General features: G+C 45.6%; 1 protein-coding gene across 16 annotated transcripts in view; it reads right to left on the bottom strand.

Moving 5' to 3' along the window:
- The window catches only part of NCAM1 (neural cell adhesion molecule 1), a 346,241-nt gene that overhangs the window by 54,128 nt on the left and 264,190 nt on the right, over positions 1-27,923 (bottom strand). For all 16 annotated transcript variants that reach the window (XM_080642698.1, XM_080642707.1, XM_080642708.1 and 13 more), the window contains exons 2-7: positions 10,422-10,496; positions 8,515-8,733; positions 7,316-7,459; positions 6,807-6,944; positions 5,488-5,605; positions 4,879-5,045 (exon numbers count right to left, since the gene is read on the bottom strand). In XM_080642698.1, coding sequence (XP_080498824.1) covers positions 4,879-5,045; positions 5,488-5,605; positions 6,807-6,944; positions 7,316-7,459; positions 8,515-8,733; positions 10,422-10,496 — 861 coding nt within the window. The remainder of the gene's footprint in view (positions 1-4,878; positions 5,046-5,487; positions 5,606-6,806; positions 6,945-7,315; positions 7,460-8,514; positions 8,734-10,421; positions 10,497-27,923) is intronic.

Genomic DNA, 27,923 nt, shown 5'->3' with positions numbered 1-27,923 from the left:
TACATTGGGACAGTGGGCAAGCAGGGCAGGTGCAGGGTTTCTTCCCTCTGCACACTGGCATCCAGAGGCACCTGTCCAGGTTTTATCTACGAGGGCACTTGCACCATCTTAATTCACCTCTGCTGTGGCCCTTGACTTTGGATCCCTGTTCTACTATCCACTTGCTCCATGGGACCTAATGCCCCAGACCAGGGGTCCTCAAACTTTTTAAACAGGGGGCCAGTTCACTGTCCCTCAGACCATTGGAGGGCCGGACTACAGTTTAAAAAAAAAACTATGAACAAATTCCTATGCGCACTGCGGGTCCGGGACGAGTCGGCTGCTAAGCAGGACAGGCAGTGGCACCCGGCGAGCCAGATAAATGTCCTCAGCGGGCCGCATGTGGCCCGCGGGCCGTAGTTTGAAGACCCCTGTCCCAGACTGTGCCATTGCCCCTTCCCCCATGGACCCTCCTGTGAGCACCCCTGATCTCCTCTTCCAGCACATCCACAGCTCTGCACCCTGCCACAGAGGGCTAGCCTTGTCTACTCCCACCCCAATCCAGGCTTCTGCAAGCCCAGTCCATGAAGGACTGTGGGGTCCTGCTTCTGTGAACTGAGACATTGGACGTGACCAGTGCACCTTCCTTCAACTCATTTGTCCTTTGCTATAACTCACAAGGTCTGCTTTGGTCCTTAGGGGTCAGCTAAGCAACGCTTCTGCCACTGATGAACTTGCCTGAGCCCTCAGCAGCATGAGACCTTAAGAGCATTCGTGTGAGCATAACAAGAATCTGTGGGGGGAAAAATACTCCTTCATAAGGGCTCACAGGGAGAGGAGCAATGGAAATTCACTGCCAAATTTAAAGGAACGAGGATGCAACTACTTAGTAAAAAGAGCATCTGGCTGATAACTAGGGCGATGCACACTAGAACGTTTCCCTTTCTTAGGAAAATGATGTCATTCAGGTGCAATTATGACAGACCCTAATTAGATATGTCCCTACCATACTAATTGCCATCCCTTCTTGATCCACAGGCGTGCTGAGCGCTTCTACATTGTCTAAGCTACAGGTTTCTTTGCTCTCCTATCTCATTGCTGCTGACTCTGATGCCACTAGGGAGCCTGACCCATTTCTCCCCAGGTGCTAGTCCCAGATTGCAAACCTGAGGGGAAGGAGAGGGAAAAAAAGGGTGAAAGAAAGATGCAGCCCAAACTAGCTGGCCTCTCCCAACCTGGTTCTCTGGCCCTATTACCAGTCTCCTAAACCAATGGTGGAGGCCAGAAGGAGGATGAGAAAAGGAGATCAAGAACATGAATGGAGAGGGAAGGGAGAGTGTACATGGGGTGCTATGTTATTCCAGGGAGGCTAGTGAACACTCCCCCAGGTATTACAGAGGAGCATCTCATTCTTGATGGGGCTGGACTAGACATGGTCCCTAAGAGTCTATGGTTTTCTTCCCTGTCTCCGTAGGCATCAGGCCACCTCTCTACTGTTGCTGTGCTGCATATACTCCAGTGCACATCCTCCCAGCTGCAGCTTTGGGAAAAAAAACTGTGGTGGGAGAGAGAGAGAGAGAGGCTGTGTGTGTGTGTGTGTGTGTGTGTGTGTGTGTGTGTGTGTGAGAGAGAGAGAGAGAGAGAGAGAGGCAGGAGGGGATCCCTGGTGAGGGCTGTGGGTAGAAAGACAAAGCCTGCCTTGCCACAGTTCCTACATCTCACTTTCCATACCTCATCGCCCACTTCCCTGTACCTCACCACTCCTTTCACTCAAGCGTGGCCCTGCATGGCTCCTGCCTCACTCCCACACCTCCTTCCCAGTGCAGCTGTCACCACCAGAGAGGCTGAAGCCAAGGACTGTCCTCAACCAGCCAAGCTAGAACCAAGTGTGCTTCCACAGAGAAGCCAAGTTATCTATGATGGTAAAGAAGAACACCAATTTCACTATCGCCAGTCATTCCACATGTAATTTAGATATAATATGTGTTAAATTTGGTTTCATGGGACAGCAACTACCACTGATAGCTCAGGGAATTGACTTATAAGCTGGGCTTGATTCTTGGACAGGGCACCTAATCTCCCTTTGCTCAGTTTCCTCATTTGTAAATTGGAGATAATAATTAATCTACCTCATAGGGTTGTGTTGAGGATTAAAAGAGCTAATTTATGAATAGAACTTCACATAGTGCTTGGCACATTATAGTGCTTGCTTCTGTTCAGTATTGTTATTATTATTATTATTATTGTTATTATTATTATTATTATTTTATGGGGCTAATATCTAAAAGAATTTTCTAAAAGAAGTCATCATTATACATTTTTGGCTCATCTCTCTGCCACATACATTATGATTAACTCACACAAAACTAATTTCTGTAACCTCAATTATCCAAATACTAATACCTATTACATGTCAAGCACTCTCTTAGGCACTGGGGGACATCTGGGGGTAGAACAGACAGAGGTCCCTGTCCACAAGCTCATATTTAGGACACATGCCCTTCCTGCCTCCATGCCTGTGCCCGTTGGCCTGTGATGCTCACCCATCCTGCATCTTCTGGGAAATTCCAACTTGTTTACTAGCACAGCATTTGCAAGGGCTTCCCTAACTTCTGTCACACAGGACCACAGATCCTTCCTACAAAACACTGTGCATATTGCTATTATGAAGTCATTATAAAGGATTAAATATTTGAGTGTTGACCATCTTAATGAGCTAGGGAACCCACTAATGAGAACAGAACCTACTGATGAGAAAAGAGTGCATGTCATTCATCCATGTGACTTTGGTAATGGCGAAGCCTATATGGGGCACTCAAATGTTGTTGAATGACATTATCTATTATAATTTATATGCTTATATGTTGATCTCTCTCATTCATCTCAGGGTCAAAGGGCCATATCTTTAGCCCCTCTGTTTAGGAACAATGGTATTCAATAAATACTTGTTGAATGAAGGAATAAATTAACAAATGCATTTTTCTCTATATATAATATGAAATAAACTTAGTGTGACTGGGAAGACCAGTCAGAATTAGAGAAATGACTGTCAAGAATATTTTCAAGAAGTTTAGCTTTCACCTTCAAGTATGTACTCAGTTACATACTGAATTAATCTGAATCAAACTGATAAACTGTTTATAAACCCAATTGTTATTAATGAATAAATACAAGATTCATCTGTGATTAGCAAGTCCAATTGCATATAGACGCTTGATTTTCAAAGCTCTGTGTTTACAAACATGGATCAGTTCTCCTGATCAGGCTAAACAAGCAGGTCCCATGCAGATTCCCAGGCATGAACCTCTGACACCTGCTCTAGTAGCACTATCTACAATGGACCAGCTTAGCTGTGTGTGTGTTTTTTAATATACTTTTATTGATTTCAGAGAGAGGAAGGGAGAGGGAGAGAGAGACACATCAATGATGATAAAGAATCATTGATGGGCTGCCTTCTGCAGGCCCCCTATTGGGGATCGAGCCTGCAACCCGGGCATGTGCCCTGCAGAGGAATCGAACTGTGACCTCCTGGTTCATAGGTTGACACTCAACCACTGAGCTATAATGGCTGGGCTTAGCTGTGGTTTTTAAAAAGATGAGCAGAGAGAGTAGAGAGCCATTAGGTTGAACATTTTCCCACCACAAATCCTTTTTCCAAGGTCAGGTCAAAATTTATTTCAGTTCTAAATGCATGGAAATTAACTGAGTTTATAAAGAAGAAGTGAATAGAGGTGTGAGGACTCTTTTCATGACTTTTTTTTTAAATATATTTTATTGATTTTTTACAGAGAGGAAGAGAGGAAGGGAGAGGGATAGAGAGTTAGAAACATCGATGAGAGAGAAACATTGATCAGCTGCCTCTTGCACGCCCCCTACTGGGGATGTGCCCGCAACCAAGGTACATGCCCCTGACCGGAATCGAACCTGGGACCCTTGAGTCCGCAGGCCGACGCTCTATCCACTGAGCCAAACCGGTTTTGGCTTTTCATGACTTTTATAACACTGTTTCACACAGGCCAGGGAAAGAAGAAAAGGGAAACGGAAGCACTGGTCACTAATATGTACCAAGGGCCTATGATGAGTCTGGTGGTGTTGGGCATGCCAGAGAAAAGGCAATGTACTTGACTAAGTCTCTCATCTCCACTAAGTGTGTGCTCTGCCATCTTGGAGTCTACACACTTAGTGAAGGTAACAATTCCCAAAACAAATATGTAAATGAGGTCAGCTCAGGTACTGATAAATACAATGAAGAAGACACAGTAAGGTTAATGGAAGAGATTAGTGGAGGCAGGGGAGCTGGTGGTGATATGGTTGCTGCAAAAGGCAGGGCAGTGAAGGGAGGACTCATTGAGAAGGTGGTTGAGTTGAGATCTGAATGGTGGAAGAGGAGAAGCAGCTGGGAGCAGATCTGGGCGAATGATATTCCAAGCAGAAGGAACATCAAGTGCAATGTCCCTGAGGCAGGGAACAAGTGTGCTATGCCCTGAGGCTGTTAAATGTGGAACAAAGTGGAGGAAGGATGAGATGGGGAAGGAAGGTGGGCTAGCTCAGGTTTAGTCTTGCAGCCAAGGTAGGGAGTCTAGATTTTATTCTGATTGCAAGAGAAAGTCACAGGAGGGCTTTAAACAGAGGAGTGACACTAAGGTCATTCTCACACTTAAGGAGTAAGCAAGAGGGGATGAAGGGGACCCATGGGAGGTAGGCAGGGAGACCAGCTAGGAGGCTGACTCATTGACCAGGGGAGCAGGAGGTTGGCTTGAACCGGGGCATAGGTGGCAGAGCTGGCACGAAGAGGCTGCATTTGAGATAGATTCTGAGGCAGAGTGGATAGGCTCTTGCGGATGGATTGAGTGTGCAGAGTAAGGGGAATTTAGTGACCTTGACCCCCACTGTCCTTACCAAAAACTTTGAGGTGGATGGACGCGTCCTGCTCTCCAGCCTTGTTCTCGGCGATGCAGACATACTCAGCCTCGTCGTTCTTATCCACCCTCCTGATGGTCAGCTCCGAACTGTCGTCACTAAAGACGTACTTCTCATCTTCCTCATTCTCTATCAGATCCCCATCCCTACAGGGTGCACAAAGGCAAAGAACCATGATTTTGACCACAGAGGGAAGATGTTTGTTTTTAATTTGTTTTCATAAAATGCAGTCTGAGCCCATGGGAAAGGCTCAGCCTTCACAAAAAGTTAAGACATCAAATTGTATTTCTAAATATACCTTAAATTATTCCACCCAAACTTCTGATTCTGTCCCTTGGCTGTAAACTGCACTCACAGACATACCAAAGAGGGCCTCCACGACCACGGTCTCTACCCACAGACTGAGGATGCAGGAGGAATCCAATGCACAAGGCAGGAGAACCGTGCAGGAGAGTGCATCCTGCACCTGGAGTCAAGGACATCCCCAGGCAGGCTGTCCCTGCTCCATGGCAATGTCAACCCAGAGCAGGCCCTGTGTTAGCCCCTTCAACACTAGTCCCTGACCCAACGCAGGAGCCAGGGTCTTACTTTGTCCAGCTCATGGTGGGCTCCGGGAAGCCTTCAGCATCACACACCAGGGTGACGGACTGGCCGAGGTTGGCGGTGGCATTCACGATACTTTGCCTGGCCTGGACGGTGGGCGGTACTGAAGGAAAGAAGAGCTGTCAGGGGTGGTTGTGAAAACTTGGAAGAATCCAGTGGCCTGGAGAAGAGGCACTTCTAGGGAACCCTAAGTCAAGGGTCACACCTGGGGGTCAAGAGTCCTGGGCAGCTGCAGAGTTAGTGTAAGGGATCTATATTCAGGCACGTACTAAATAATTATTGTAAACTGAATAAATAATTCACCCCAAAATGCACTAGTGTTTTATAACAATATACAGGTGTGGGCAAAAGTAGGATTACAGGTGTATTATTATTTATTTATTACTATATTTATTATTATTGATCTACTTTTGCTCACTCCTGTATAATGTTGTATTTTAGTAATATAGCTTCTGAAGCTATATTAATGCATTTTATTCATTTAAAAGTGGTGTTCAATTCATAGTAGCTATTTATTATTATATATTTTTTCAATCAGTGCATATTCAACTTACAACTACCATGGCTAGGGAACTTGATGTTCAAAATGGGACTCTTCATACTGGAAACCGTTGAAACTCCTGATCCCGGTGATTAAATGGTTAATGCCAATTTGAAATGCACCAGTGCACCAGGGTGACATTTCTCTGGAAATGTTATAAGCAGCCCTGTGCACAAACTGTTTTATCAAAGGAATGAAGTGGGGGAGGGGTGTTGGCAAAAGTATATATCAATAACCCAAACAATCTGACCATGATATACTTATTTTCTTAATACTGACATTATAGTTTCCTGTAAACATCTTGTAAATGTCAGATCGATTCCACTGGTATGTTTATTTGACATTGCAAATTGAGATTAATAAGCCCATGGGCCATGATTCTGACTATTCTGAGGCCTGAATTGATTATAATATTTTCTTTGCACACTGAACCAGGGGACTAATTTCACAATTACGGTAGCATCAAGGACAGCGAAGACTGAATAAGAATGTATTAGTAAGCACAGGGAAAGTTTCTAGTGGTTCAAGACAATGAAGGGCATTCAAAAACTGCAGTAATAGTCCCCATAGTTGAAGGAAACCCAAAAGGCAAGTACATATATTGTTTTTTAAAAAGAACCAAGCAGGAGGCAATAGGAAGTAGGGGGATTCAGCTGAGATTGAATGAGTCTACACTTTATACACCAAAGAGGAGGTTAAAGAGAATGATATTGGGGACCAAGGTTGTAGCAATGGAGATAGTAGGAAGAACGGATCTCCTCACCATTCACAATGACCTGAATGTCCTTGAAGTTGATCTCCCCCCGTGCCAGGATCCTGCCCTCACATCGGTAAGTACCCTCATCTGTTTTCTTGATGTTCCGAATCTGCAGGTAGTTGTTGGATAGGACTATGAATCGGACTAGAAGAGACAAGAGGCAGGTTCATCCAAGGATCAGTTAGAGAACTTGTATCTGTAGGAAGGTCGCTGAGCCTTTCCCCTTTCCTAGCTTCAGTCTTATGGGGTGGAGCTTTAAGCTGAAATAAGAAAATGTGTCTCTGGCTTTGACATAGAGCCAAGAGCAAATGTCTATTGTAAATTTGTCTCTTTCTTTGGAGAAAGTTCCTGAACATACAAGCTACAGACATATACCCATTTAGGATCTAAACTGCATGAGGTTCTGGGAGGGACACTGGAGTTTGGGTCAAAATGTCTCAGAGGCCAGCAGAGATGGAACCCTAGGGGACTTGGTGGCCCAGGGGAAAGGCAGCTGCCAGGGAATCAGGTCTCACCGTCTTTTTTCAGGATGACATCTCGACCTTTGTGTTTCCAGATGATGGTTGGGGGTAGAGAGCTGACCACATCACACACGATCACTGCGTCTTCCCCCTCCCTGAACTCCTGGGGAGTTGGTGCATTCTTGAACATGAGCTTCTCTGGAAAATGAGCAAGAAAAGAGTGAGGGAAAACAGCTGGTTTTCCCACGAAGATCCTTTTCCACTGGAGCCAAACTGCCTGGATTCCAGTTGCAGGCAACTCTCAAGTCATATATACAATGGTATAGAGAGGGTTCCACCCAGTACTTGATCAAAGATGCCAGGTGGAGCAGCTGGCACAAGTAGGGGAATATGTTGTGGAAGTTTGGCAATCAACGTCTATCACTGAGTGCTAAATTTATCACACTTTGTGCATGAAACATCTGTGGAGGGGAAGGAAGGTCTTTACCAGGGTCCCTTGCCATGTGGAATAGTGCCATTGAGACACAGTGCGTAAGTAGAATGAACTGATAGAACACCTATTCTACAATGAACAGCAGGAGTTATCAATTCTTTCTCTGTCTCCCACTCTGTGTGGTACCCCAACCTCAACTTTCCTAAAGCAGAGAGAATTTTAAAGAATAGAACAGGAGAAAAGCAATAATGGCAATAAATACCGTGACAATCCATACTGTTCCATTAGTTGTCACCCACCATTACACTGGCCAATGGGACAGATGCATGATTACAAGGTGATGATACCACCATCAGACCAAATAGCAATTAGAGCTGCCTGTTCTGAGTGGCACAGAGTGTTCAAATAAATAATATCCCCCTAACCCTCCACCGAGCTTTTTGACTCCATTACCAGCACGGGAGAGTGAAATAAGAGGGGACCCTGAATTGTACAACAGTTAGTCAACACTTGGGGAAGGGATGGGGCACCCATAATAGTTCTCTGGGAACTGTGTAGTTTGAATTTAGAGTTGGATGCCAGTGGGAGGTTGCTGTGACCAGCATGAACCCAGGTTGTGAGTTCTGAGTTGGCCCAGGATCATTTAAGAGCATTTTGGAGCTCTTAGTACAATTCAGAAAATACTTAGGTTGAGGCAAGAAGGAAAGAAGCCCTGTCAAACCCTCAGCTGGTCCTCTATTGCCATCCCACTCTGCCTGCTGCCCATGTATCTTCCTGGCCAAAGATGAGGACAAATATATAAGAAGGAGGAGGCTCTTACGGAAGATCTTCACATTGACGGTGGCCTCTGACTCACTGCCGTCCTCGCCAGTGACCACACACTTGTAAATGCCGGCATCGTCAATGTCGGCATTGTAGATGGTGAGGGTGGAAGAAGAGTCGTCATTCCATACCACTGAGATCCGCTGCTGGTTTGGGGTGAGCTTTTCTCCATTGGGGGAGAACCAGGAGATGTCTTTATCTTTGGCCTCCCCTGCCACTGAAGAGGAAGAGATTATTTTCGAACGACAGAAGTTAAAAAGATGAAGTCCCCTCCTGGGTCAGTGGTACTCAGTAAGAGCTATCGTACAGAGACCATCGGGCATGATGATTGGGGAGCGTGACCGTTTCTGTAGAGTGTCACTCTGGCTTCTGTGTTGAACTGTGATTACGTAACACCACTTACAATATTTGGAAGGGACTCAACAAGTACTGGTGCCAGTATCTCATAGCAGTCCTATCCTTTGCGAGGGAAGAGAGGAGATATTTGCTGAGGACCTACTGTGTGCTGAGCACTCAGCAAGGAGCTTACAGCCTCATGAGTGAGAGTTGGGGACAAAGGGAGTCAGCATATCTAGGAGCTGAGATCGAGGAACTAGCTGGTTTGAGCGAAGTGATCAGTTTGTGTTCAAAGGCTCAGATTGTGGTCTCTTGAGTGGAAGATGAGACACTGGCTAGCCTAGGAGTGCGGACTCCAACTACTTTTATCCTAGCATCTGCCTGCACAAACTGGCATGACTGGCATTCCAGCAGCCCTGCCACAGACAGACAAATTCATCTTCTTCAATGCTGAGAAGAAGACAGCTACAATCAGCCAAACGTCCTTTCCCCAGGCACCGTGGAGGGACAGACATTGCTGCTCAGCTGCCCCAGACACTGAGCTGGACTAGGGCTCTGGACCCGGCCACGTGACTTCACCCAGCCCTTTGCACACGCCTCCCTAGCCCACATCACCATCCCCACACAGATGCTTGGTATGGAAATGAAGCAGTCTTCCTCTCAGGGCCCATTATGTTTTCAATAAATATCGCTATTTGCAAGATGTGCTATGGTCTCCAGGCTGCATACCTAGATCATGTAAATTGCCAAAATGAAGGCGAAGCTAGAGTGAACACATCCAGCGGCCGCAGCCACCTCACCCAATGCAAATCAGGATAGCATTTCAAGGCCCCTCCTGCTGCAAGTGGCTCGTTAAATGTCACAGTTTACACCTAGCTCAGCTCTTTCCTGGTTTCCCCACTTTCCAAATCCTAGGCATGTCACTTACAGAGAATTCAAAGCTTAATGCGAAGCCTGATTCTCCACAGGACAGCTCCTGGTAATTATCTGAGCGGTGGAAACGGGGCATAATTTCTAAAGAGAAAACAAGGACACCAGCTCTGACAATCCTAGAGCTCTGGTGGGGGCAATGGGACAGAATATTGAGTTCACAATGGACCTGGAAACCCAGGACATGTGTCCGCACTACAGAAGAGACACCAGTGCTCAATTTCCTTTCAGGCAAGTTTTGTGCTTGGATTTTTCTGTTCCAGGGATTCTGAGAATAAGCCTTACACTGACTCACTGAAGCATCATTTCTTCCTCTGCTGTCGGTTACGAGCTCTGGATGCATACAGAGTGGGGGCTCGGAGCTGACTCACTCTTCTGGGAGTTGTGCTGACACTCCCAGGAACATCCCTACTGCTCCACCACCATGTGAAAGTCCAGATATAGTTCCCTGTGCTGGGGCTGCCCTTTGAGAGGGGCGGGAAAGGGCCCGAGAGCCTCCTTGGCTCCCAAGTCACTCTGTTGACTCTACAGCAAAGCAAAACCAAGAATTCTGGGTGTGGTGCGAGCAGCCAGCACACAACCCACGGCTGTTGGTCTGCTGGGAGGATGCCCTGCATGCAGTGGGCCCTGGGCACTTGCCTTGGCATAAGAAGAATTTGGACTCTCCAACGCTGATTTCCCCCTGGCTGGGAACAATATCCACCTGCAGAGAAACTGAAAAAGACAAAGTCCAGTTTAAACACACATTCACATTCCTAAGAATGAAACCAAGAGCTTTCATTCAAAACTGGCGTTTAGAGCAGAGGCAGATGGTTGTTTGGGTTTTAAGAACCATCATAGATTCCACGGGTCCTCCTGTCGATTCCAGGAGTGGACATGGTCAGACCACTCGCTGTGGCACTGCTGCCTCTACCTCCTAGTGCCAGGTGCCCTGGGAGGTCTGGGATGACTCCTGCACTGAGAAGGCTATGGTCCTACTCCAACCAGCAGCACTTCTGAGAGTCATGGACACAGCAGCTCGACAGCTACTTTTGGAAACCAGGGCTGTGTGAGAGGGAAGCCTGTTGCTCCAGAACTCGGCACAGGGGTCTCCTGCCAACCTGTTGTGCCGCCATGCTTAATGACTATGAAGAAGAATCCCACAGGATGGTCCAAATGGATTTGGAAGCAGGAGATGCCAATGCTCACCTTTCTCATGGTTCTAGGACCAGTGCATCTCTTTCCATAACAGGAGCCAGCATCAAACATCCCCACCCCAATGAGTCAGACCCCCTTCTGAAATTCTGGTGACCATGCCCTGGGAAGTTCCCAGAGTACCTTGACTGCTTGACCTGAATTTTTATTTGCATAGCCACATGCTCCGTCATTGCACTCCACTGATAAGACAAAATACATTGCACTGGATCTCAGATTCCTGTACTCATTCAGTTCCTTGTTTATCTGTTCAGGACAGATAACTGTATCCATGAAAATACAGTTTTAGGGCAGAAAAATGTTTTTGTTCATTTGGATTCAACTTCCTTCTGCCTCCTTTCCTCTTAGTAAATCTGAAGGCCAACAGGCGTTTGGTTCAATGCATGTAGCTTCGTAAAGCCCATGCGAGGAGGGGCTTGGACGAAACAGGCAGGGTAATGAAGACTCCGTGAGCCCTTCCTTAGAACAGCCATTTTCCCTGCACATGGAGGTGGGAATGCTGGTTGCCATGGTGAAGAAATTGCAGGCAGAGCTGCTGCAGTTCTCAGTCTGCCCCCATTTGATGAAGGGACCACAGTTGTGCTCAGCTGAATGGAAGGATCAAAGGGCCTGAGTGGGGGCTGTGAAGGGGAGCATCTCAGCTATTAGGGGTAAGGCTTTCCTAACCTCCTACCAACAGACAAAGCAGACCATGGCAAAACCCAGCAGGGGCAGCAGAGAAGGATGGCTTGGAGGAGACAGAGACCGAAAAGCGAAGGAGTCAGGGTAAGGGGAGGAGTCAGGCACAGGGTCCAGCTGGGAGAGGATGCTGAACACTCCACTGTGAGGATAAGAGGCGGGGACTCAAAGACTGCAAACACTGGTTTGGAAGAAATATTACAGTGATGGAGGGGCAGCTGGTCTCTCCCTCACGTGGTTATCTGCTGATTACTCATTTGGGGCTCAGGACTGAATTCTTCCTGAGAGCAGTGCAGTCTTCGCCTCCCTTCCCTGCATGTCACCCACAGCACACAGAGCTGCAATGGAACACAGTGTCAGACGAGGGACACTGCAGCCATGGCACCAGTGTGACTGGCTGGGCTACTTCTCCCATCACTCTTCTCCCCGTGGAGTCAGTGCCACTCTATTCTACACTGAGGGAGCCGGAAGGAGTCTCAACCGTCACCATGTCCTGCCTCCTCATTTTCTGGATGAGAAAAGCAAGGTAGAGTGACTTCCTGAAGGTCACTTCTAGGTAGGGCCAGGGTGACCCCAGAGCCCAGGCCACCCGGCTTTCAGCTAAGTGTTCTTTCTACTATGCAATGCTGCCTCTGCAAGTAGATGCTACCAGACTTGGGCAAACTACGGCCCGCGGGCCGGATCCGGCTGTTCTATCCGGTTCTCTTGCTCTCCCCTCCGCTCCTTTACTTTGAATTTATATTAGTTCACACAAACACTCCATCCATGCTTTTGTTCCGGCCCTCCGGTCCAGTTTAAGAACCCATTGTGGCCCTCGAGTCAAAAAGTTTGCCCACCCCTGTGCTAAACTGTTTCCATTCAAGTTAACAAGCAACCTGGCCATCCAGAGGAGCAACCTGGCCCTCCAACTCACCACCTGCTACTAGACCAGAGCGAGCCCAGAACTGACAGGGCCCACAGTGCTTTGGGCAACAGCACAGTGCCATCCACCTTAAGGGCAAGCAGGACCTTTTCTATGCCCTTCTGCAGCTCAAATTCCAAGGTACAAGGGGCCCATGAAGCCCAGATGCTGTGCCCAGGCCATTTGCCACCTGGGTGCTGGCCCTTCCTGGAGCCCCAGAGCACTCGCTAGGGCACTGGAGGCTGCTTCTGCCTGCAGAGTTTACGGCCCACATGCTGAGAACCGCAGCCAGCTCCCACATCTGGATCCTGTTACTCTCACAGAACCTTTGCTGTTTTGAGAAGGATATTCTTACGCCAAGTGAAAAAACAGCCTTCATTTTCTCAGCTCTTTCCAAACAGAACATGACTCTCAAGGGGCCAGAGAACATGGCAAGGCTGAAGGGTTTCTTACTCAAATGTGGCTGGTGTCTACCTCTGGGCCATGGTGGGAAATGAGAAACAAGAATTTCAAAGGAATTCCTACTTAAGCAGATCCCATGCACACATTTATCATCACAGACATTTTTAAAGGAGAGAGATCCACTTAGAGACTTGACACTTTGCGCTCATGGAAAAGATGGTGAGATTCCTCCTTCCAAACAGCAGTGTCAGCTGGGACAGAGGAAGCCCAGACTCTGGCCACCAGTGCCTGGATGCGTTCCACTGCCACACATGCTGGTTCTTCTTCTCCAAATGCCACTGTGAATGATTAGGTTTAACGATGATAAGTGGAGCTCCTGTTCCAACCTGCAAACTCCCCTCCACTTTTTTTCTTCTTCTATTAGTTCTTTCATTGTTTCTAATAAAAATTCTTAACTTGTGCCTTTCTCTAGTTGCATATATGAATGAAATTTTCTAACCAGGCGTATCTCTTACATTAAAGAAACTTATAAAAACATTTCTCCCCCCAAAATATCTCATCTCCTACTTTGCATTAACATTGCATGTTGTCCACTTCATCTTAGATGCACCCAAAGATATATTTGATAAACCTAGGTGTTGGGCCCATCTTCCTGCAGCCGCTTCACACTATCTGGTTTACCAAAGACACTTCCTTATTTAATCTGATGCGCACAATAGTTCTGAGATATAAAAAGTCTGATATTGTTTCCTTTCTACAAAAGAGGAAATTAAAGCTCAGAGAAATGAATTGACTTGTCCAGGGTAACTCAGCCAATGAGTAGTAAAGTCAAGATTAAAAGTCATTTAATTCTAAGGCTAGCTCTTCACCACACTGCACAACTATCACTAACCTTCTGTTGGCTGCCCAATAGGCTCCTTTTCTATTAGTTATTATTTGCTCTCTTCCCAAATTATGGGTCAGAAAGAATAGAGTGCACAGAAATCTTATAATCAAGTTGCTGTCATCATTTCTACCATGGTTAACTGTAACTGGCCTCCTTGCTCACAGATAATCATAGCATTACTAGAGGCCCAGTGCACAAATTCGTGCATGGGTGGGCTCCCTTGGCCTGGCCTGCGATCTTGGCTGATCAGGGCTGTCTTGCCCAGTCCCGATCGGGGCCAATTGGGGCCTGCCGGCGGTGGGGAGGGACTGCAGGAGGTTGGTCAACTGCGGGAGGTTGGCTGTAGGAGTGCACTGATCACCAGGGGGCAGCTCCTGCATTAAGCATCTGCCCCCTGGTGGTCAGTGCGCGCCATAGCTACTGGTCAACCAGTCGTTCAGTCGACAGGTCGTAATGGTCACTTAGGCATATATATATGCCTTTTACAGGTGGGAAAGTGGGGGTTCAGAGCCAGAATTAATTGTAATGGAGGAGTCAAGAATCAAACCCAGGCTGAATGGAGAGGAAAGGCCCAGCCATTTTTATCCCTGTGAACAGACAGAAAAAAAGATTCTCCTGAGATTGAAATGATCCCCTTTTCCTTGTCTCATTTAGAAAGTAAAATAACCCCGTGGGAGAGTTTTATGTTTTAAAATGTATTTTCTGTTTAAATGTCTTTTTAAAAAACGATATGATATTCTGAAAGATATGCTGACTTGTTTATTAGGAAATAGCTTCAGGTGTGGATAGAAGTTTTCTAACTTCCAACTCCCGTAGCAGAAGCTAGCTATAGAGTTTTAATTGCTAAAGAAAAGGGAATTCATGTTTCAGTTCGTCAAAGATGCTAAGGCACTTATCAGGATGGGCGGGAGTCTTACGAAGGCAAAGCGACAGGAAAACACTATTCTGATTTCAGAAAGGGGTTCACAGGTTTCCCTGGAGTCAGCAACTTCTTGCAGCAGTTTATTGTACTGGTGTCCTTTTCAGGTTCTAATGTGCTTGTGGAGGTGGGAACTGAGAGCAGAAAGTGAACCCAGGTCTCTGTCCAGCTGATTGAAAAGACTTTCTGTTAATCTGTTACAAAAACACTGGCTGCTGAGGAAAACAGAGAGCAGCTGTGCCGCAGGCCCAGGGCAAGGCAGGCACACCTGAGGCAGAGGCCTGGCCACAATGCCAGAGACGGGCCAACTAGAGGATTAATCTGATCAGTGGCTATGCACCAGATGAGGGGGTATTCTAGAACCTTTGCACTCATGGAAAAGATGGTGAGATCTCAGATTGGCTAGGGATTTCTGAAAAAGCCATCCAAGTGTTGCTATACCTTTATTTTGTGAGCTATTATTCTAAAAGTGAGCCTTAAATGTCACTTAACCACTTTAACGAAGTAAACTGAATGCTAACGGCTCTTTCGTTTGGGAAAGGCAGATGTCTGCACCAGGAGGGTCATGACTGAGGCAGCCCCACTTGCGTGCAACAGTTTGCTCTCATTGGTAGCAAACTGCTCAAGGGGAAAAGGACAACTTCACTGCTAAAGCAGCCAAACTCAATGAAAGTAAAAGGAAAACTGCCCAGGCAGTTCTGCAGGGTGATTAAGGCCAAAGACTCTGGGCCAGACTGTGAGCTTGAATCAGCTCTGCCACTACTAGCTGTGTGATCTTGGCCAAGTTATTTAACCTCTGGTGCTTCTGTTTTCTTATCTGCAAAATGGGAAAAACAGAACCCCTCTCATAGGGCTGTTGGAAAGATGAAATGAATTAACATATGAGAAGCACTTAGAATAAGGCCTGGCACATAATAAACATTTTATACTTCTGTATTCTTCTTCTTTTTTAAGTGTGTGTGTTTTTTAAATTGATTTTTAGAGTGAGGGGAAGGGAGAGGGAGAGAAAAAGAAACATCGATGTGAAAGAGAAATATCGATCGGTTGCCTCCCGAACTCACACAGACCAGGGATCGACCCCACAACCCAGGCATGTGCCCTGACTGGGAATGTAACCAGCAACCTCTCAGTGCATGGAGTGATACCCAACCAACTGAGCCACACCAGCCTGGCTGTATTATTGGTCTTAATAAACCTATATAAACAACCCTTCCCAAAGAAATTATATGGTTACTATTTTTGAGGGAAGCCATGTTTCTCTTTATGGTTTAAAATAAAGTAGTAACCTTTCCTAATGATCCAATTGGTGGTCAGGTGACCTGATTCCACTCTTCATTAATTTAAGATATTTTACCTGCCAGTCAGAACTTTTTTGCAATAAAAGATGACTGTATTTGCCTGGCCGGTGTGGCTCATTGGTTGAACCAGTAAGTACGGTTCGATTCCTGGTCAGGGCACATGCCTGGGTAGGGGGTGCCCAGTAGGGGGTGTGCAGGAGGTGGCTGATCAATGATTCCCTCTAATCATTGATGTTTCTACCCCTCTCCCTTCCTCTATCTGAAATCAGTAAGAACATATTAAAAAGAAAAGATGACTGAATTCAAAGTCAAAAACCAATGTGGGTACCGTAGGCAAGTCACTTCACTTTGGCCTCAGTTTTCTCATCTGTAAATGTGTATTATAATCAAACTGAATTCTTGTGGTTGGATTGTCATGAGAATTAAAAGTCAGGAATGAGTCCTGATTAAGATGTCAGAATCTGGAGTCAGAGAGGCCTGGGTCCAGTTTCCAGCTCTGATGCTTAGTAACGCTGCGTTCTCAGGAGACTCTCAGTGGTTTTTTAAATGACAGTGCATGTGTGATAGTACTTTGAACTTACACACACACACAGACACACACACACACCCCAAACAAAATTCCCAATAATGCTTGTAATGAGAATGAGATAGCAGAAACCTAAGGTGTGTGTGTGTGTCTATTTATATTTATGTGTACATATAGACACAATCATTGAGAGCCTAGATAAGAGTGTATGTGTGTGTGTGTGTGTGTGTGTGTGTGTGTGTGTGTGTGGACAGAATAAGGCAACTTGTCAGATTGCTATCGTTTCAAGATGCAGCTGGACATAGGTAAAATGGTCTCATTTTGGGAGAGAAAAACAAATGAACTATCAGGGATGATGAAGGGCCCTTATCTACACTGGACATGTGAGTCCTACAATTCTAGGTTGAGCTACCGTGTACAGCATCTGGGAAGAAGAAAAAGACTGTTTTACTTTCAAATATTAACCCAAACCTGGCTGGTGTGGCTCAGGGGTTGAGCATTGACCTATGAACCAGGAGGTCACAGTTCAATTCCTGGTCAGGGCACATGCCTGGGTTGTAGGTTCGATGCCCAGTGTGGGACATGTAGGAGGCAACTGATCAATGATTCTCTCTTATCATTGATGTTTCTATCTCTCTCTCCCTCTCCCTTCCTCTATGAAATCAATAAAAAGATATACATGTATAAAAGAAAAAAACATTAACCCAAAAGTTGGATGTCATTGCAAAGAAATTATGAAATGTGTGTTCTTACAGATTTGGGCTTCAGGTTCTATATAATGGCGTCATAGTGGCAGAACATATTCTAATTGCGTCCTCATTGCTTAAAGCTGGCTCATAGCAGCAACTAAAATCATCTAGAAGTCATACTTAGGGCCGCCAATCCTGTGGTCAGCCTAGCTAGGGCCCCATCTCTCTAAATGCTGAGAATTCTATCTAATTCCCATGTAAACGTAAATACCCCGATATAATCTAGCTTGGGTTTCCAAGCCAACTGAGATAAGCTTATAACCAAAGCCTTGGGAGACCCTCTGTGTGAAGCCCCCACAGGACCCTCGGCCCCTGGTTTCCTGACACGCCTGCCAGCCTAGAGAGTGAAGAAAGCCCTCAAGAAAGTGATGGTCATTCCACATCAGCACACAGCAGATGTGTGAGTGAAGAATTCAAGACTAGAGGAGGAAGGAAGAGGACTCTTGATGGTAATGGTGGGTTCATTCGTTCTGCCATTAGATCAAGACCAACCATACAGACAAGCTGCAGGTAGTATGCAGACATTGCTAACTCATATTCACTTGAAAGAGATGCTGGGCTCATATAGCAAGCAGTCGTCATTTTAACAAAGCCACCCAAACTGGGCAGTGTTTCATTACAAAAGTGATGCAGTAAGGAGTGCAGGTGAAAATTCTCTTTAACCTCCTCAAAACATGTGACTCTTCCAAACAGAGTGATGGTAGAGGTATGGAGAAGTTGAATATGGCTTCAGAATTCTCCAGCTTTCTATGCCACGTGATATTATAATATAGTAAGGCAGAAAAAGTATTAAGCCACTCTGCACAACTGAGGCTAGGTGATTAGTCTGATATTCCATCATCCCGAATAGTCTATCCTACAGAATTCCGATAGCCAAGCAACAGAAAACAACTTGCCAGAAGCAGGGGGCCCTACTTCTTAGCGTAATAAATTATATGAGCTGCTGGGCATCAGGAATAGGTGGGTACTGGCTCTGTTCCATGGTCCTGGCTTCAGATCAAAACGCAGAGCCAAGGCAGATAACGGCTACCAGCTACTGAGTCCCTGGGTCAAAGTGCGTTTCATTAGTTCTGATCAGATGGTTTAGTTTTATAGAGAGAATTCAGTGGTTTCAAACCCCAGTTGTTGTCCCCACACATCACCCAGAAGCTAGAAGACTGGACTAATGGCCCATCATATGTGTCCTGTGCTTCTGGTTGTAGGGCAGCAAGATCTCCATGCTGTTTTAATCTGCTCGGAAGTAATAGGTCCTTACTTCCTTCGCCAATCTCCATCCCCAAGAACAGAGCATCTTTCATGGGCAGTCAGAAGAAATGACTCAAAAGGATAGTGAGCAGGGTCATGACCCAATCAAGCTCCACGCCACGTCCAAGTCAGATGCCGGGAGAAGCTGGCCTGCCGCTGATGGAAGGAGCTTGCTGGTTTACTTGTTTTAATGGAGGATCATAAAAGAAGGAGAAGCATTGGTGAATATATTGTATTTATTTTCTCAAAGCAGCAGAAAGAGGGATCCCAATAGAGGCCCAAAGGGGCAGATTCCAGGCCAGGCGTGTGAGATCCTTTTTGAGTGGGTGTTAGCCCAGTCTCACACAGTCTCCAAGGGGTGAAAGCAGGAATGTTCCACAGCCCCTCCCACTGAGGCGCACTTAGCTGAATGCATGCGTGTGTGCCAGGAGGTGGCAAATGTGGTCTAGTTGCACCATTACTGCTTAGTCTTCTACTACATTCCATTCCTGGCCAGGATTGTAGAGACATTATTAATGAAGGTTGGAGCTGGAGAGGACCTGAGGCCTAGCCTCCAGCCCTTTCACTGTACAGATGGGACATGCCAGGAGTGGAAGCCTGAGGTCCCTACAACAACGTTTGGGAGCCACGGGGTTCACCCCACACGCTGCCCTCGGACCTGAGGCCTCTTCGTGCTTGGTGTCTCATTTTCTTTATGTGTCCTCAGTAGCTATTTCACCAACTGTTTTCTCTCACCTGTCTGCCCTAGTCTCACCTCTGTCCCCAAAAGAGCAAGAGTGATCAGAGGTAGAGACAAGCTCTATTCAGTGCAGCAAGGAAGCCAGACAAAGGGCAGGTGCTCTGCTAGTCATGACTCATGCCGATTAAAGTGTCTGGGGCTTCCAAGGCCAGAGGCATTTTGAACAAGCCCCTCAGGTTCCCTGCTTCCTTTTCAGACTGCTCTTCCTGTTTCCCTTCCCGGCAGATCCTGATGCAGGCCAAAATGCAGGGCAAGGACGCAAATAGATGTTAGGACCTCAGCCAAGCTTTTCCCAGATAAACGACGTAAAATCTACCAAATTGCCTTGATAACCCAGGCCTTTTAGCAAACTGCTGCATTTTGTCCCATTGTTTCAGGATGTCCTGACAATGTTTTCCTAGGTCTGCTCTCCTGAAACCTTGCTGACGAAATGACTCATTGAACTTCTTTTCTTCCAGCCATAAAAAGGTACTGATACAAGGGGAATCGCTCTCCTCCTTCCCAACAGCTTTTGCCAGGGCGGCAAGAAACTGGAATTATATCTTTCAATATTTGTCCAGCTGTTGTTTGCAGATGTTGTATTCTTTACACCCAGAAAATAAGAATTTAGAGAATGCTAGCATGCAACTTCATCCTGAGAATTTTAGATCCTGCCCGTGTCTTTCAAAAATGTCCTTACGTATTCATAGCTTTAAGCACATCTGGGCTATAGAAGATACAAAGGCTTATAATACCTCAAACAACCAGTGCAAAGAATTGTTAAATTCGGTTTCTGTCAAGTGAAAAATCCACACTCTCAAACAAAGACATATATGTATATACAGCTAAATATACGTGTGTGTGTATGTGTATATATATATATATATATACACACACACACATACATATACATACATATACACACACGTATATTTAGCTGTATATACATACATATATACACACACACGTATATTTAGCTGTATATACATATATGTCTTTGTTTGAGAGTGTGGATTTTTCACTTGACAGAAACCGAATTTAACAATTCTTTGCACTGGTTGTTTGAGGTATTATAAGCCTTTGTATCTTCTATAGCCCAGATGTGCTTAAAGCTATGAATACGTAAGGACATTTTTGAAAGACACGGGCAGGATCTAAAATTCTCAGGATGAAGTTGCATGCTAGCATTCTCTAAATTCTTATTTTCTGGGTGTAAAGAATACAACATCTGCAAACAACAGCTGGACAAATATTGAAAGATATAATATATATATATATATATATATATATATATATATATATACACACACACACACACACATATATATTTCTATGTGCCAATCACCATACTAAGCAGTTTAAAGCAGTTTATTTAATTCATATAGTCCTCATAACAATCCTACAAGATAGATGCTATTATTATCCTATTTGACAAATGAAGAAACTAAGGATCCGAAGGATTAAGTAACAAGCCCAAGGTCAAGATTTGAACCCAGGCAGATCCGGTCCTGTGGTCCTTGATCTTATGTATTACTTAAAGTCGGTCTGAATTAAAGTCAACTTTCATGAAAAAGGGGTTGATTTTGTGCTGGATGAACTGGGAGACAAGCACACAAGTAGGAAGAGACACTATATAGTGATTCAGGGGGTGGAGACAGGTTCCAGGCCACACTCTTCTCCCCATGTAGCCCCGCCTTTGTCTCTGCACTGAGTCCTCTCTAGCCCCTCCCCTCACCACCAAGGACCCTGGCCTCCATGCCCATCTTCAGTTCTTCCCTCCTGCCAGCAGTGCTCAGCATCTGTGGTGGCCACCAAGAGGGATCAGGCCAGAGGTTTTGAGTTGGACTTTTTTATCTATGGGTTACACCTGATCTCCCCCACTTTGGATTCTGACTAAGCCATTTCATCCCTCATTAAATGTTAATATTAAAATTATTCTTTGGTGATACCTAAGTTGTAACTGGCTCTTAGCCCCTCTGCAGGGTGTGTATTGAAATGGTTTATTCTTGTAGCTATTACTCTTTCAAAGCAGTAATTCTCCTTAAGAAGCCTTCTGTAGAGTGTCCATGGTAGAGAGATTCCTACCAGAGTTCATAATCTGTTCTACAGGATGGAGAGTCCATTCCCTACTCCCTTGGCCACTGTCACCCCTAATCAGATGGTGCCTGGCTTATTGAATAACACATAGTATACCACATTATATAAAAATTTGAAGGGGACAGAACAGAAGAAAACCCAGACATTTAAAAATAATAATTTTATAAATAGCATACCCATCATTCTGGGAAATCACTTTATTGCTTTTTTGAATTAGGGAACAAATAAGAAAGCTGTTGCTGGTACCACTACTTAGGTTAAGAGCTGAAATGTCATATCTATCACTATGACTTCTCAGGAATTTAGAACAGAGCAGCCACAGGCCAGATAGGGTAGTGAAGAGGGGAAGGGGTGGTGGCAAATGGTGGCCGTGAGGTGGTCCTGGCACATCCAAAGTATATCTCTACACTGAGTCTGTGGTATTATATTTGTCAGTCTCACCATCTACTCATCCACAGAATTACCCATAACATTACTTTCTTATTTTCAGTCCTCTGGCTACACTTATGGCCTCCTATCTTCACTCAGTGTGACTTCAGGGACCCAGAAGAGCCCCCGAAACACTCCCCAGCCCCAGGCTGGTTACTGACATTCCATCTTCATTCTTGGATCTTTTACCTTATGATATACATGCCTAACAGCAGCAAGGGCCTCTTGCGGTACTCTAGGTGGCTATCAGTCTTTCTGATTTACAATGAATTGAAGATTTGGGTAGTTTGTTTAGGAGGACTGGGGACAATGGTCCAGTGGATAGGAGGGAGAGAATAAGCAAACACACAATGTTCCTACTCATCTTTATTTATTTTTGTTTGTTTGTTTATTTATTTATTTATAAATCTTTATTGTTGAGAATATTACAGATGTCCCTCTTTTTTCCTCCCATTGTCCTTCCTCCACTCAGTTCCCATCCTGCCCTGCCTCAGGCCTAAACCACCTTTTTGTCTGTGTCCATAGGTAAGATCTTTAGTTAATCTCTTCCCACCTCCCCTCCTCCCTTCCCTCTGAGATTCCTCAGTCTGTTCCATGTTTCCATGCCTCTGATTCTGTTTTATTCACCAGTTTATTTTGTTCACTAGATTTCTTATTTGTTTATTTTTTATTTTGATTTTTAAATTCAATTGTTGATAGATATGTATATATTGCCATTTTATTGTTCAGTTTTTTTCTTCTTGTCTTCTTCTTTTTCCTCCTCTTCTTAAAGAATATCCTTCAACCTTTCATGTAATACTGGTTTGGTGGTGATGAACTCCTTTATCCTTTTCTTGTCTGTGAAGCTCTTTATTGACCTTCAATTCTAAATGATAGCTTTGCTGGGTAGAGTAATCTTTGTTGTAGGTCCTTGATATTCATCATCTTAAATATTTCTTGCCACTCCTTTCTGGCCTGCAAAGTTTCTGTTGAGAAATCAGCTGACAGTCATATGGGCACTCCCTTGTAGGTAACTGACTTCTTTTCTCTTGCTGCTTTTAAGTTTCTCTTTTTGTTGTTAATCCTTGGCATTTTAATTATGATGTGTCTTGGTGCAGGCTTCTTTGGGTTCCTCTTGTTTGGGACTCTCTGCACTTTTTGGACTTGTAAGTCTGTTTCTTTCATCAGGTAGGGGAAGTTTTTTGTAATTATTTCTTCAAATAGGTTTTCAATATCTTGTTCTCTCTTCTTCTTCTGGTATCCACACATAATGTGAATGTTGGTATGCTTGAAGTTGTCCCAGAGGCTCCTTACACTCTCTTCATATTTTTGATGGACCTCCTCCATGTGCTAACTATGCTTCCTTCTTGTCCAGAATAACGCTATAGTCCTAAAGAGCTGCTCATAATAGGTCAAGACCTTTGATGTTCAAGGACTAAAATGAGTAGGATCCCAAGGAGCCAATTCAAAGGTCAGGGGAAGATAGGAGGCTCAGCCATGAGAAACAGATATGAACCAAATTCCTCTTATGGTGGCAAAGTTTTCTCTTAGGAAGAATTTCACTTAGTTAAGAATTTCACAAAGTTAAGGCGATGTTCCTTAACTTTCCCCAAGGTGACAAACTCTGGCCATGAGCCACTTTAACATCAAGTAACTAAACTTTCTTATTCCTGGATCCTTATCTCAATAAGAAGGAAAAACCAACTGCAAAGAGACACATTCTCTCTTTAGGAAGTTCATGGAAAATTTCCTCTCAACTTCAGAGGCCAGATCCTTTTCCTGGCTGTGTGAGTTTTCATTGTCCACTGGGATCCTGTCTGGCAGCTCCAGTGTGGAGTCTAAGGGCCTTGGGTCTCTCTCTCTCTCTCTCTCTCTCTCTCTCTCTCTCTCTCTCTCTCTCTCTCTCTCTCTCTTTCTCTCACACTCTTTTGCCCTCTTTCCCTCACCCGATCTCCCAATGAATTCCCCTCTGGGAACTAATTTTTTGAACGCTCAAAATGTTACCAAGTTATATTGTCCAGGAAAAACTGAACTCCTTAAAAAGATCTCAGATCACTGGCTACTGATTTTGCTTTCTTTAGAAATAGAATCAGCCTTGACAGTAGCTACACTTGGGAGTGCAATAACTAGTTTCTATTCCAAACAGGATGACTGCCACAGAACCGAGGAGACCTGACTGGTGGCCACTTGAACATATTTAGATGAGTGGCACTCACACAATAATGCTGTTTTGTGTTGCCTTTAACCTTCAGTTCTCGTCTTTCTGTGTATGTAGCTTCTGACCACTGCGTGCTGCATGTCTTCAATGACACAGCCCGCCAGAGCTGCAGTTCTGCGCCTCAGAAGCAGCAGTGCATCCGCTGGTTGCCAGAGTGCCTGTGGCGTCCTCTGGGTAACGTAGGTCTCTTTGAAGCATGGGCAGTGACAGAATGAGCCATTCATTTCACATGGGCTGGGATCTCCCCCACAGGCCTGTCTTTTGTCTGATGGAGTCCCTGCCTTTATTCCCCTTCAGTCCCTCTCTCCCCATCCCACCCTGCTACAATTCTCAGGCCTGACCTTCCGAATACTTCTATAAGACAGAGAGACAGACAGATAGACAGACAGACAAACCGAACAACAACACACCCAACAACAAGAGCAACAAACTTGGGCCCCCAAAAGCACTGATACTGATGAATTCCTCCTCCCAATTCATGCATTCTACCCTATTTTGTAACAAGGTAAGCTTCCTTTATTTCTATAAATAAGTCATAGCACTATGTCAGCATCACTATGGCGGCTTTAAAGATGCCGGTATCTTATAGAAAGCCATTATACAGCGACAACCTGACAGCCAAATCTACTAAAGGGCCAGAATTGCCAGGGTGAATGGCTAGAGGAAAAGAGGATGCAATCCCAGCAGCGTCCACACCCTCCCTTGGGTCACTGAGGCTGCCTCTGCACTTCAGCCCGCTCGCTGGAGGCGCAGGCCATTTCTCTATTCCTCTTTGTCATCATGAGGTCCCACACACATTTACATTTCACCAAGAATTTCTCACTGAGTCTATTCAGGCAAGATGACATTTTGAATAGCCCACAGGGACATTACCAAACACACAGGCATGTACGTGCGTGCCCGCACGCACACACAGGCACACACACAGCCCAATCTGCACAATGTCAGGACCAAATGTCACTGGTCTGTGAGTCATGTGTCTGCTTCCAGGTAAGGAGAGATGAGGATAAGACGAAGCTTTCCCCACACTTCTAGGTAGGTTATAAAGCTAAGAAACAAAACAAAATGAACCACCACATCACAGACTTTTCACCCAGTGTCCTGTCCTTTTTTTGAGGGGGGCAAGGCTATTAAATAACCAAAATGGGCTCAAATCTTGGGCTGGCCCTTGTCTTGGACCAAGATCTTTTTGCAGCACGCCAGAGAGAATGACCCAGAGTCCCAAACCAAAGGTCAGGAAGCCTGGGGCTAGTTTCTCCCAGAGCAAAAGGGGCTGGGGTCAAAACAGATTTGACTGATTCTTGCCTCTTAGTGAAAGGCCTCTGCACAACTTGGAGGTGAGGCCCAAAGCTCAGAGGTGAGGCCCACAGTTCGGAGGTGAGGCCTACAACTCGGAGGTGAGGCCTACATCTCCTCTAAGTGTGAGGAGGTGAGGTCCACAGCTTGGAGTTGAGGCCCACAGCTCGGAGGTGAGGCACACAGCTCCTCTAAGTGTGAGGAGGTGAGGCCCACAGCTTGGAGGTGAGGCCCACAGCTCGGAGGTGAGGCACACAGCTCCTCTAAGTGTGAGGAGGTGAGGCCCACAGCTTGGAGTTGAGGCCCACAGCTCGGAGGTGAGGCACACAGCTCGGAGGTGAGGCCTACAACTCGGAGGTGAGGCCTACATCTCCTCTAAGTGTGAGGAGGTGAGCCCCACAGCTTGGAGGTGAGGCCCACAGCTCGGAGGTGAGGCCTACAGCTCGGAGGTGAGGCCCACAGCTCGGAGGTGAGGCCTACATCTCCTCTAAGTGTGAGGAGGTGAGGCCTACAGCTTGGAGGTGAGGCCCACAGCTCCTCTAAGTGTGAGGAGGTGAGGCCTACAGCTTGGAGGTGAGGCCCACAGCTCGGAGGTGAGGCCCACAGCTCGGAGGTGAGGCCTATATCTCCTCTAAGTGTGAGGAGGTGAGGCCCACAGCTTGGAGGTGAGGCCTACAACTCGGAGGTGAGGCCTACAACTTGGAGGTGAGGCCTACATCTCCTCTAAGTGTGAGGAGGTGAGGCCCACAGCTCAGAGGTGAGGCCTACAGCTCAGAGGTTAGGCCCACAGCTCCTCTAAGTGTGAGGAAGTGAGGCCTCCTCTATGTGTGCAAACCCTTAGATACCAGTTGCAAACGGTAAACCTGCGAAGTTGGGAATAGGTGACAAAAGAGCATCAAAGACTGCAGTCCAGAAAGAAAGTGCTCTGCACTCAGAGGCTGTCCCTGGGGACTCCCAGGATTGGCACAGACTAGACTGAACAGAGTACAGGATGTTCCCTTACCACCTTTAAAAAGGGACACCCCTGGGTTCTTTCTTTCGTTGAAAATCGGCCAGGGCCATGGAGGGCTGATTGGGGCCTATTGCCTGATCTTAACTGTCAAAGTCTAGCTGCAGGGTCTTCTACGGCAATGGAAGCCAGACCAGGAAGGGGTTTGGAGGTAAAGAAGTACACGGTCACTCCCTCCTCTGTGCCTCCATAGCAGGAGCTCGCGCCTCCATCGCAGCGCTCTGTGCTAGAATGTAATGTACTAGCATCCTTTAAACGGCCGAACTCAGTAAGGGCTGCGCCTCTGCATCTTCAATGCTCAGCATAGTGCGTGGCACAAAGTATGCCTTAAAAGACATGTGCTGAAATAACCTAAAGATCATTGCTTGACTATTCTTTGCTGAGGTTCACACCAGTCTAATGGTTCCTCAAAGCATGGGATGCACATGTTCAGGCCCTGAAATATATCAGGCTACCCACATAAGCATTACCTGGAGAGTTTAGGAAAAACAGATGTCCTTGCACCCCTGAAGATTCTAATTCAGCACCTCTGCAATGGGCCCTGCGATTCTAATTAAAAATGCTTCTCAGATGATTTTGATATGCAGCCAAGTGATGGATCACTGGTCTACCCGGGAGAAATGATGAATTGCAAACAATATCAAACTCATTTAAACTCTTCAAGCCCCTGCCTGAAGTTTTTTATTTTTAACAATTATTATTATGTTGCCTCGCTTTGTCATTTATCACATTAAGCAATGTGACACAGTTCTACAGAAACTCTCATTTCATGCATTTATTTTCAAGTGTGTCACACCAGCACTTTAGGAAGTATAACCTTACACTCAGAGCCCATATACATGTAAACATCATGTTTTTCTAAAAGCTGATAAGTCCTGCAATTAAAATGGGTATAATAATAAAGGATAGGAAGTCACAACGAGGCGCCACTGCCCTAAACACTCAGTTTGACACCCTGGGTCCATCGAGCACAGGATGACAGCTCGTACACTACAAATGGAAGGTATCAGTTAAGTGTCAGTTGATCAGTGCAATCTTTCTCTTGCTTTGCTGAGCAGGTCAGCGTGAAATGTTCCCCATAAAATCCACGTGAAAGCTCCCACAGCTGAATATGCTGGCCACTGAGTGGGTGTGGTGGGAGAAATCTGTTCTGGACTCTGCACACCCTTGTTCACTGTAAAAGAAGGGGAAATGAGGGATGCATGAGGCACCATACACTATCTTTCTCAAATGTGACTTTGGTGATCTGAAATAAAAAGTCTCTAGAAACTCTGAATTAGCTATAAATCATAAAACAAGACAAATTACTGCTATAGTATCTTCAAAATGGCAGTTAAAAAGGTTGCCCAGAGCTAAATGGCAGTCTTAGCCCAGAAAGCTTTCTGGCCCATGGTATGAGGAACTGCCTCTTACCTTCATCCTGTTATTTGATGAATTTCAAGCCTCTGCAGGAACATTAACCAGGCCTGCTGAACCTGGCACAATAAAACTTCCAATTGTTTCCAACAGTTCCTAGCTGAATTCATTTTGCTTTCAAAGCGCAGAGTCCCAAGGACAAACGCTCCTCTTGTAGGTAAAGAGTATTATTTATTCTTAA

This window comes from Plecotus auritus, assembly GCF_963455305.1.
Source record: "Plecotus auritus genome assembly, chromosome: 9".
NCBI classification, from domain to species: domain Eukaryota; kingdom Metazoa; phylum Chordata; class Mammalia; order Chiroptera; family Vespertilionidae; genus Plecotus; species Plecotus auritus.
The sequence above is the reverse complement of the archived record's forward strand: the minus strand, read 5'-3'. Positions and strand labels throughout refer to the sequence as shown.